General features: G+C 51.2%; 2 protein-coding genes across 2 annotated transcripts; one reads left to right on the top strand and one right to left on the bottom strand.

Moving 5' to 3' along the window:
* Positions 1-7336: 7336 nt before the first annotated feature.
* PV06_04039 (uncharacterized protein) lies at positions 7337-9349 on the bottom strand (the record flags this gene model as incomplete). The annotated part of the gene is made up of 3 exons (XM_016404878.1): positions 9051-9349; positions 8212-8993; positions 7337-8161 (listed from the first exon to the last, which is right to left on the bottom strand). The coding sequence occupies exons 1-3, from the start codon at positions 9304-9306 to the stop codon at positions 7337-7339; spliced, it is 1863 nt and encodes a 620-aa protein (XP_016265883.1). The 5' UTR covers positions 9307-9349.
* Positions 9350-10992: 1643 nt separating this feature from the next.
* Positions 10993-12190, top strand: PV06_04038 (uncharacterized protein; the record flags this gene model as incomplete). The annotated part of the gene is made up of 2 exons (XM_016404877.1): positions 10993-11766; positions 11888-12190. The coding sequence occupies 2 exons, from the start codon at positions 10993-10995 to the stop codon at positions 12188-12190; spliced, it is 1077 nt and encodes a 358-aa protein (XP_016265882.1).
* Between the last annotated feature and the right edge of the window lie 114 nt (positions 12191-12304).

The following is a 12304-nucleotide window of genomic DNA, read 5'->3' as shown; positions in this document are numbered from 1 at the left end:
ATAGACTTAATAATACAAACTTATGAATCTAGAAGTGAATACCCAGGTGACTCTCTTGAAACGTACCCACTGGCTGCAACCCATTCGAACTCGATGGCGACCCCAAAAAAACACAATGGTGGTAGGCTGAAATTGATTGTCAACTCGTCGGCCGAATCTCGCCGAGTCAGGCTACCTACAGTGCGATGCCTCAAAAGACTTGAGGTATGTATCTATCAGTTAATGTCGACGTCTCATCTCCATCTCATCTCGAATCAATCTCTTCACTAATTTTCTGAAAGACGCGTAACGCATTTGCTCCTTTGACTATTTTTATCGAGGGACGGATGTTTTCTCGGCGCCGAATGCAGCATGTCCGGGCAGCACGTGACCCGACAAACGACGACGAGGCCTCCGTCTTCGGGACTCTCTAGAGAGCCGGGTACGGACACCCACGGGGAGAGATACATTTGGGGGGTACAAAAAGGTCAGGGCAGCATCTTCCCATACCTACCGACCACGGGAACGAAACAACAATGTCCCCACAAAGCAAAAACAACATGACGGCCGCCCCCATCCTCATCATCGGAGCAGGCCTCGGGGGTCTCAGCCTCGCCCAGAGCCTCAAGAGGGACGGGATACCGTTCAAGATCTTCGAGAGGGACGACACGGCGAGCTACCGCGCACAGGGGTACAGGATCCGCATTTTCCAACACGTGCTGAAGAGGTTGTTGCCTCGAGACGTGTTTGAGACCCTGGAGAGGGCGTGCCCCGACGTCGTCCCCGGTGGCCGGAGGATCGACGCGGTCACGGGCGAGAGGGACGAGGGTCTGAGGAGAGGGGTCCCCGACCAGAAGCAGGAACACTCGTGGAACGCCGACCGCACCGTCATGAGGAACGTCTTGTTGACGGGGTTGGAGGACCACATCGAATTCGACAAGAGGTTCGAAAGGTACGAACTCGCCGCCGCGGAGAAAGAAGAAGGGGGCGTCAGGGCATACTTCACCGACGGCACTTTTGCCTCTGGGAAGTTGTTGATAGGTGCCGACGGAGTTCGATCGAACGTCCGCAAGCAATTGGTACCCGACCAGGTCACACTCGACACCGAGGTTCGAGCGATCTTCGGCAAGACACCTCTAGGGGATGGACCGATCGTACCTGGTGATATCGACAAGGGAATCACCGTCATCGGCGACGGGGACGTAAAACTGTTCTGTGACGGGATGCGTTTTGACCGTGACCGGACCCTGAAAGTGGAATTGCCAGAAGATTACATCTACTGGGTCCTTTTGTTTCCCCGGCACAAGATTGACGGTCTCGACGACCGAGATTTGTTGTCCCTCGACGGTGAAAAGTCGACGGAGCTCGCGAGGGACCTCACAAGTCACTGGCGAAGGAGCAACCGTGCGATCGTCGACCACGCGGATTCGTCGGCGTCCGCCGCGTTGGCCCTCGAGATGGCGGCGCCGGGACATCTGGGATGGCCGACGCACAGCTCCAGCGTCACCCTACTCGGTGATGCGGCTCATCCGATGACCCCCGTGGGTGCTCTCGGTGCCAACTCGGCTTTCGAAGATGCTGCGTGCCTCGCGGATGTCTTGCGCGGACCAGAAGTGAATGAAGAAACGTTGAGGGCTTATGAAAAGGACGTCACGGCGAGGGCCAACATCGCACTGGAACAAGTGTCGGGTCCAGGGCGTGGACTTTTGGGCATGAAACCAATCGAGGAATTGAAACCTTCGACCATATGGAAGTGATGAAGTGGTTTCCAACCATACAGTCAGTGTAAGATAAGATGATTGTGTACATACGACTAGGAGAAGCGGCATCCCCTGTCAATTATTCTTTTCATAAAGTATGAGTACATCAAAAGTGAGCCCTATTCCTCCGTATGTAAATGTATCATGTCATCATGATCATGGGTGTGGGAACTACAACTATTATACTCCAGATCTCTTTTGACTCTCCACAGATGTCATCGCCGAGAAAAGATCTTCATTTCTCTCCATCCTTGTCTACTTCCGTACTCGAAAAGATCATCAGGGAAAAAGTCTTGGATCTTCATAGCTTCACTGCAGGGTTACATGACTTCGTATTTGGGTAATTGTAACCCTGCAAAGGACTCCGATTTGCCGACACTTGAAGCCACTTGAAGCCAATGACCAAATCGGAATTGTCAAAGTGTATATAAACGAATGTAGGTACAATGTCACTTGGTACCTACCTATCGACTGTTCTACCTCCCCCAGCCAAGTTAATAAACGGTGATATTTGAGGAAAACCGTTCCAAGATGAAGACGTCGTCCCTCATTCTTATCCTCCTCCATCTCACTTTTTCCCTCTCACAATCTTCTTCTTCGCCATCAGCAGATCAACTCCCGTTCAACATTTCAGAGTCGACCGTCGAGAATGATCCAAACTACACCGCGCCCGTTTTCCCTCTATTGCCATTCACCAAGTACGCGAACAACCCGATCCTCACCCCCAACCCACAGGCCAACTTTGAGAGTGCGTACCTCTACAACCCGACGGCGATCGTCCTCAACTCGACCATTTTCTTGTTGTACCGGGCCCAAAACAGTTCCAAAACCTCGTCCATCGGTCTGGCCTGGTCCACCGACGGTACCAACTTTACCCGTCTAGGCAAGCCCATCATCCAGGCCACCGAACCCTACGAAACCATCGGCGGGACCGAAGATCCACGCATCGTTCGGGTCAATGGGACTTTCTACGTGACCTACACGGCCTTTGACAACGTCACGGCTCGGTTGTGTCTTGCCTCTTCGACCGATTTGCTCGACTGGACCAAACACGGTCCTTTGTTTCCTGATTTTACTGACGTGGCTTACAGCGACATTGACGTTGCCGTGCCACGCCTCAATCACAGCAAATCAGGCGCCATCGTCAAAGAACCCACCGCCAGCGACGGTCTGTACCACATGTACTTTGGCGATAGCTTCTTCTACCATGCCACGAGCCCCGACATGTTGAACTGGACGGCCATGCCCGCGGAGGAATACTTTGCCGGTCCCGTCAATCCCTGGGAAAACCGTCTGATCGAACCTGGTCCCGCACCCATCAAGACCCGGGACGGGAAATGGTTGCTGGTCTACAACGGAATGACCACCGGGCGGGTCGGGTACCCCCGGAACCAGTACAGCGTGGGTCAAATGCTCATCGACCCTTCGGGGAGTTTCAGACCCAAGTTGAACGTGACCGATCAGCAGGCCTATCAGCCTGCGTTGAGAGACGGGCCCGTGGCGAGACTCGAGAGACCCATTCTGGTGCCAGAGGCAGGGAACGAGCAACAGGGTCAAGTCGATCAGGTGGTTTTCGCAGAAGGGCTCGTACAGTTCAAAGGGAAATGGTACCTTTATTTCGGTAAGTACACACAGACACGCACAGACAGGGCAAGAAACAAAACACAAAGTAATTCGTACTGACATTAACAAAAAAAAACAGGTCAAGGTGATAGTGATCTTGGAGTGGCGATTGCCGATGTACAACCATAAGACGGTGTTTTGCTATGCAATCATTGCCATGCAGTGGCTTTTTCAAGACCGAAAATTTCGAAATCCACATCAAGATATCCCCCAAAAATTATACCATAAACATATATATATAATTATCAAGGTGTTGAAATAATGAAGACTGTAAAGAGATCTGACTTGATGTGGTTGAAAAGAGACATATTCAATGACTCTGACCTCGTGACTTCTCGACTCTCGCCGTACCAGGCACACACACACACACACACACACACACACACACACACACAGAGAGAGAGAGAGAGAGAGAGAGAGAGAGAGAGAGAGAGGCACGTTGATTGTAAGTTATCCCCAAACACAAACCAAGGTCAATCGCTGTACATCTGGCAGAACTCTTGGACCGCCGAAAATGGTGGTCATCGAGGGCCGGGTCATCACCACCACAGCCTTTATGCAGCGTCAAAGTCTGGAGGGTTCAAGGCCAAAGGTCTCGTGGAAAACCCGTCGGTCTCGTTGTGAGCGACGGCCTCGTTGATCACCGTCAGAGGTTTTGGGAGGTTCTTGACCGGGTCGACCAAATAATCAAACATGGCCTTTCTGGTGGAGTCGAACGCCAGACTACCGTGACCCTCGCCTTCGCGTGTGAGGAGGACACTGCCTTCTATCTTGCGGTTGACTCGAACAGCCCATTGATATGGTGTTGATGACTATGAAAAGAAAATCTTAGTCCATTTGACATCGACAATCGAAGTCAAACATGTACACAGAGGGAGAAAGAAGGAGAAGAGGGGGTTTGAACGGCGTCGTGATGAGCATGGGAAAGCACATTTCAAAACTTACATCCCAAAGAGCGTGGACCAACAGAATCGGCGCCGAAGTGTTTGTGATCTTGTAATCGTGAGGAGGGTTCGTCACCTTTGTGGGCCAACCCTTGCAACCCATGGACCAGATGCGGGTGGCGTCGCAGCCTTCCATGTCCGGCGACAGGGCCGCCGTGGTCATCTGGGTCTGCTGGAAACGTTCCCAGTCCTCGTCAAAGTCGAAATCCTGGCAGATGATGCCGAGTTCCGAGTAGCTGGGGTCCCACTCGTAAGGGCGGGTCGGGTTGAGCGTCGCCCACATGGTGTAGTTGCCCTCGTACGCCTCCTGGATGGACCGGGCGCACAGGGGGAACCCTCCGGAGATGCCCAGCGGGTGGTCGAGGAAGGCCACGATGGTGCCGCGGAAGGTGTTGCCGTTGACCTCTGCCTGACACGTCCCGCTCTTCTCACAGCCGGGCATCCTGATCGGGGTCTCGTCCGCCTTTGCGACAATCTCCCTCAGCATTCCGCGGACGTCTTGGCCTTTCAGCGGGGACGATTCGTTGTGGGCGGCCCAGTCGAGCATTCGTGACATGTCGTTGGCCGTGCCAGTGATCTCGGTGCTGGTAAAGTCGAACGAACTGATCGTGTGGTCGGCGACACCTGCGAGCCGTGTTAGAGCCTAGGTGATTGAAAACCAGGACTTTTTCGAATCCTTACCGTCTAGAATCATGGCTCGAATGTTTTGCGGATAGAGCCTGGCATACTCTTGCCCTCGAATGGTTCCCCATGAGAGACCATCTACAAAACACACGCCTGTCAGCTTTGCAATGTCCAACCACAGAAGAATGGATTCTCGTACAGTAAGTCAACCTTCCCTCACCCATGGCGACTCTCACAGACTCAAGATCTTTTGCCTGGGTGACAGTGTCGAGATGATGAATCACTTTTCCCGTCCTGTTTGCACAACTCTCGCCCAATTCTTTAAAGAAGGCCAATCCGTCGTTGAATTCTTTCTCGTTGTTAGGGTAGGCGGCGTCGAACCAGTTCTCTTTGCCATACTTCGGGTCACATTTGACGGGATGGTTGATCCCCACGCCACGAGGGTCGACGGCGACGATATCAAAGCGGTCCTTGAACTGGAAAAAGGACTCTGCCGTGCCGTTCAAATCTTGGGCCACGGTCACTGCCACTGGGAAACCTGGTCCACCCCACTGGAACACTGCCGATCCGATCTTGTCGGTACTGTTGGTGATCATCTTGACGGCGGTAATATTGATCGTCTCTCCATCTGGGTCATCGTAGTCCAGAGGGACGGTGACATCAAGACACTTGAGTTCCGTCGAGAGTGAGGCCGGACAGTCGTACCAATTGGGCCTTGGAGTCTTGTCTTCCTTGGAAGGCGTAGGAGAACAGGTGACGAGGCCGCTAAACGCAGCCAGCCCGACTAGGGCATTGGCGAGGAAGGTCTTGGTCATTGATGCAGTCGTAGACGCGTGGAAGAGTTACTCAGATATCGTTGGGAAAAGAGGATGAGAGATGAGGCGTATGGTGAGCTTGGTTGACCAGGAGAAGCCTCTCCTTTATATCCTTTCGAAAAGCACCCTCTGGCTTCCTCAGGATCGACATCATCTTAATTTGGGGTCTGCAAAAGAAAAATGAGTTCATCATCAGCGTTCAATTTAGAAACTGCATGCATGTAATGTGGCAGGATTCCGGCCCAGGATTCTGGGCTAACAGCACAGCCAAGGGGTGATCAATACTTACTTTGCATATGATCAGAGCTTGGAATGGAACCAGCTGGCCAAGTGTTAAATCTGATTCGTGGAGGCATGGACCTGAACAGCGTCGAAAGCGACCGAACCACGAGATCGTGCTGTTTCAGCACGTCCTTAGATACCCGATTGATATCAAAGTCGATCCTAGATTCCAAGGCTGAGGTTGCAGATGGATCCCGGTACAACAGCCTCGTAGCCCATGGTCCCAGCCCGTTAGTAGATCTTTCTTGGAAGTGCAGAAACGATAGGACAGTTGGTATATTAGTGCCGTCGTTGTATTCTATATCAAGCTAGATGGTGTCGTTTTAAGACCCACCGAGCAATAGTGACGAGGTGCAGGCGATGGGGCTACCGACGGTTACGAGACTTACAGGAGTGGACTGCTAATCTGGGGAATCGAGAGCTTCTCAGGTGCAGTATGCTGTTCAATTTCTGGTTTTGCGTACCTAATATCATGAATGACCGCTTTCCGTAGACTCTGGACTGTATGCTGATGTCCTCAAACAATAAATACTGATCTCGAAGAGCCTTGAAAGGTGAGCGAAAACAATCGGAGTCCTCCGTACTCGACCGCTAATTTCAGGCACCATCTCTCATAAAAACAATCACCACAGAGTTTGGTGCACGAGGAACTGGGATCCTGGATCTGCGACTACGGCTGCGGGTGAGAGTGAGGCTGGGGCAGGAGAAGTCCAGAAAACAATGGTGATGACATGATCTGCACAGTCGGTGAGTTGTTGTAAGTAGTCGGATTCGTCTTTGAATTCCTAAAAGGGAAAACACCCCTGTTGGGTGTCGTACTGTAACCTCGGCTTCTCACTTCGCTAGATAGTGGGGATGGTGTCGCAGGATATTCCATTCTTCACGTCTATTCATCGAGTTCCCTGGCCGGTGGTCTGGGCAAATTGTCAATTAAACATGCAACAACAGGTGTAGGTATCAGGGGATGTAATTTTGCCTCCAGTCCTGGAAACTGACTCAGGGCTGAAACTTCTCGAAAGTGTTTGGTCGTGACGAATTATGCCTGTCGTTGTTGATCTGCTAGGTTGTCATTTCACGCAGATTCCTGGTAGACCCAGTTCTCGGAACAGCAAGATGAATTTTCGATCTTGAACTCTATGATACACCTGTCTGTCGAAACGCTTGTATTACCACAAAGAAGTGAAACTCACATACCATTTCCAACGTTTCACACAACACATTTGGTCTGAGATTATGATACCCTGGAGTCTGGTTCGCCGTCCAAAGCATGGGGACTCTCGAACCAGCTCGCTGACGCATTGGAGTGGCTTCAAAACTGCACATCGTATCTCTTCCGGAGTCGCTCGCCATACTTGAAAAAGATCCAACTAACAGGTGACATGGCCAATGCCAGGAACGCCAGCAACGTATTGCCCCATCCGAGCCCAAGTGAGTCATACATTTGAGGCCCAGCTAGAGGCAGAAAGGCTCCCAAAAGACTTCTCAGCACGGTATTTGCTGCAAGGGCAGATGCTGCGTGCATTTGAAAGGCATCGACAAGATAGGTTTGGATAGGCATAAAAGTCGCAAGGAGGCCCATGCCGACGAAAGCTGTTCCGATAATTGGCATGATCCAATGGATATGCTTATCAGCACTCCAGCCATACCAAATCAAGCCGATAGGTATAAGAAGCGATCCTGGTATCAGTGGAGGCAACCTGTACTCAGGCTTCATCTCTCCTTGACTTGCAATCGATAATCTTTGGACGACGCGATCCGAAAGAGCTCCAAATGCAAACAAACCAATCATAGCCCCAACTCCAACTCCTAAAAATGACAACCCAACTGACCCGTGACTGAAATGATAGTTGTCTTCGAAGATTTGCGTGAAAGTCGTGAACAAGAGGTATTGATAGCCATAAACCATAGCCATGTAGATCGACAAAGTAAGGACGATCGGCGAGAATAGGAGCATTCCTGTTGGGCGGACGATGGCTCGAAGAAAATATTGGCGCATTTGTAAACCCTCATCTAGTTTTGAACGTAACGCAGTATTGCCAGTGATCCTCTGCAGGCGGTTCGCGCGCCGGGCAAGAAGAACAGGTTCGTAAGTCTCCCTTAGGATTAAGGCCGAGATTATCAGAACAGCACCGCCCTAGACGACAATCAGTGAATCCTCGGCTAAAAGAAAGAGGGTATACGAACTGCAGCTGCAATGGTCCAAAAGACCCATTTCCAACCAGCGGCCTGTCCCAGGTATCCTCCAGCTATCGGCCCAATGACTGGCCCCATCAAAGGTCCCATAGCAAATACAGCCATGGCCGCACCTCTTTGTTCCTGCACCATGAGGTCGCCGATCGACCCGCCGCCAATCGTAAGCGGGCAGCTTCCTGCAATGCCGGCTAGAAGCCGAAAAACGAGCATAGAAGAGATCCCCGGAGCGAGTGCGCATGCCACTGTCCAGATCACAAACATGAAGTTGCAGCCATGATAGATAGGGAGTCGTCCATAGACTTCTGATAAGGGAGCCAGAAAAAGAGGCCCTAGGGCATACCCAAGAACATAGATTGACACAATGAAGCTGGCGACGGTCGAGTTTGTTGATTGAAAATCTTCCATGATGAGAGGAGTGGCAGGCGCGATCATGGAAGATGCCAAAGGTGTAAGAAAGGTGATTGTGGATACCACAGCAATGTTTGACCACTTTTTCTTCGTTGTCCAATTGACAGGCTTTTCTGCATCTCCAGGCTCCCAGTCAACAACGCTGTTATCATCGTTGTTGTCTGTAGCCGTGGGGTCACTCTTCCTCCTAATGCCTTCTTCGTCCACAGCAGGGTCTATCTCTGTGTCTGTCCGTTTTTCGTTTCCCGAAAGCTCATCTTCGAATGTCTGAGGATCTAAATCCAGAGATGTATGCATCTCTGGCTCACGGCCGGACGCTTCAATCTCTGTTATATGATCTGGCGGGGAGATGAAAGCCATTTCTCCTGTGTGAAAACTTGGATGAGCACTTGTACGTCGAAGGCTATGCAAGTGACACGAACCTGGTTGGAGTGGATTTCCGTGTCTGAAGTTACAAAGTCCAAATGACTTTAGTTGAGAATACAACAACTTGATCCAGCCGTAGACAAGAATCAAACTGAAGCTGCTAGTTAACTGAAGTCGAACCAAGGGAGAACAGTTTTTTATATAAGCTGAACAGCGACATCTTTGTAATTTCCTACTCCTGTTGTCGCGTCCCAAGCACTGTGGCGTTGTGCGAGGGACTGATGCTTCAGGGTGAGTGCACAACCTCTGCATCCAGCGAAAGGCTGAATGTCTACTTAAGTCCGGCGCTATGAGGCACATGCATATGCAGGTGTACTAGTGTCAAAGCTCAAAAGCTGCCTCGTCTGGCGTGAAAACAAGACAATCATGGTGATAAGTTTCCAGGTCGATGGTCTGAGACGGATGGGTGGACGAATTCGGCGTTAAGTCATTACCCCTTACGGATTTCTGTGGCGCTAGCATAAAGATTGAGTGGACTTCATCGAGGCGATCGACCGTCCAAGGGTGAAATACCAGGACATCCTAGGGGACCACAAAACTACCAGCAAGCGAGTTAGGGTGAGGACACAACGGGAATTTTGGGAATTTAGGATCGCTGTGTGTCGATGAGACAAGTCAGGCAGTGATCATGCTCTTCGCAGACTTGATGAAGTTAGTCTAGACCACAACATTCTCAGGTGATATGGTAGGTGATCTGTGAGTGTAACATTGTCTCCGTAAATGCCATTAGATAGCCTTGCTGGCCAGTCCAAGGATGGAAAGCCCCAATGTCGACAGGGACATTTTGCTGTATGGCCGAAGGTCCCCGGGAGCAATTTGGTCTTTGTTGATCCATATAACTGTGCACATGAGAAGCACCTTCGATACCAGTGCTCGGGTGAAGCCATGAGAAAAGAGATAGTATTGGTAGTAATCAATCTTGTCTGGCGAGAGGTTCGCCGGTTCTAACCTGGGGTCGTGATGCTTGTGGCTGGGCTGGGGATCATGTCAGTTGCCGCTGCTTCAACTTACTGTCTCCCTCTCAATAACCATTACTGCATCCATCGTAATCACTCGTTCTTGGTGGACGGAGAGAGTTAAAGGCCCTGGTAAATAGTGGCCCTTTTACCCACTGAGAGATGTGTTGATCATCTCTCTTCGCTGATACGCGCCTCAGAATACAGTGAGATGTCGTTCCCAGTGATATATGCCCCATTCTGACCTCGAATTAGGTCTTGAGAAGGTGCATAAATCCATTTATGGATCAACGTCGACTGCCTATGGTCGAAAAAGGGAACCAATTTTGGCTAATCAACCCTTGAGTTGTAAACATTCGTTTGTGTCCAATACCTAGAAAGACCGGGACTCTGCCGCATGAAACGGCAAAAATCCGAAAGGTCTCCGTAATCAAAGCATACGAACCAGTTTCTCGGGACAAGCACGAGGATAGTCAGGGTACTAGGCCGTGTCCGTAGCCAGGAGCTAGCCATTTGAGACCGATGGAGTCAGACACGAAAGGGCACCACGTGGGATTTTTGTATGTTGTCGTTCAGCCAAGAACGATTAAACGATGAAGAGCGAGTGATTCTGTCATCATTCATCGAGATGGTGGAAGAAGAAGAAGAGGAAGACGAAGAGGATGGAAATGTCGGAAAGAATCCAGCCAATGGCGGCGGCACTTGGCGCACGTGACGGCCATATTCAGGCCTTAGTTCCACAGTAGTGTTACTACATCAGACAACCGACTGTAATGTCTACACCAGATCGATCCAAGCGAGTGGGATGGATTCATTTAATGCCACAAGAGAGAGAATTCCTAGCGCATGAGCGAGAGAGACTACCTATGTAGGTGAGGAAAAATATACTTAAACGCTGACCGTCATAAGCATTTGTAGGTTGTAGTTCAACTCTACTCATAAAACTCAGTACCACAAAAGCAACTAGCAATCCATAACAAAAATGAGACTATCTACCACTCACTCCAGTATTGCTGGTGTCTTGTCGGCGAGCAGTCTCCTGTTCACGACCGGACTCGCCGCCCCCACCACCACTACGAACATCACAGTCCACCAACCCAACGTCGCTTTTTTCCCGACACCACTTCCCGCGCCTGGGGCCGCCAGCCACTTTGAAGCCATCATCGAACAATTCAACCGACTGGGTCGGACGACGGTGTGGAATCTCGTCAAGAAGGTCAAGTTTGAAGGAGACACCGGCGAACCCGAGGGGATGGTCAACATCGGCGAAGAACGTTACATCCTCGGCGGCGGGCAATGGACCAACAAGACGGTCTCGTACGGCAAGAATGTCGTCATCAACGGCACCGACCGTACCCCGGGGTCTGGCTACGCCCACTTGACCGTCTACGACGGCCAGGGCAAACTCATCGCCGACGCCACACTCACCAAACCGGACGCCCTCGAGTACCACATCGGGGGGATCGAGTACGACGGGCAAAAAGTCTGGGCAACCATAGCCCAGTACCGGCCCAACACCACCGCGACCATCGTCTCCGTCGACCCTGAGACCCTTGCGGATCAGCCAGTCTTTCATTACGCAGACCACCTCGGCGGGATCGTGCACGACACCCAAGCCCAAAAGCTCAGCACCTTGAACTGGGGAGCCCGCAACGCTTCAGTCTGGGATTTGAATGGTCCTCCGGCCTGTCCGTACCCGGAATTCAGCCAGCCAAAGTCTGTTGCTAGAAATCCGAGTTACTTTGTAGATTATCAGGTAAGCACCTGGTTTTCCTTTTTACCCACTTAAAGCAAGGACGATGTAAAAAAAACCAAGAGACGGTTTTGAGTCCACTCTCCATCCCATCACACTGACCAGAATGACCACTTTACAAAAGGACTGCAAATTCCTAGGTTATTCCTCGGTGTACGCCAGCCGTCCCACGATGATGTGCTCGGGCGTGGCGACGTACTCGAACAACGTCACCGTCGGGGCCGTGGCCATTGTGGACACGGAAACCATGGTGCCGTACTCGGAAGTTCCCCTGACCATGATGAGCGACCTGGGAACTCCCATCACCCAGAACCCCTTCGACGTGGCCCTGGTGGACGGCAAGATGCGTCTGTACTTTTTACCTGACCAGCGTAACTCGACCCTGTACGTGTACGAGGCAGAGGAGAACAGTCCGTACGAGTACTAGACGCCGAGGAGCACAGCTCAGAGTAGCAACAGATACTAAATAGATGGCCTCGTCTGAGGATCATGACTTTAGATTATTTAGGGACGAAGAAACATATGCCAAAAGAAGAGAAAG

Source organism: Exophiala oligosperma, assembly GCF_000835515.1.
Source record: "Exophiala oligosperma strain CBS 72588 unplaced genomic scaffold supercont1.3, whole genome shotgun sequence".
Taxonomy (NCBI): Eukaryota; Fungi; Ascomycota; class Eurotiomycetes; order Chaetothyriales; family Herpotrichiellaceae; genus Exophiala; species Exophiala oligosperma.
This window is presented reverse-complemented; position numbering and strand designations above follow the sequence as displayed.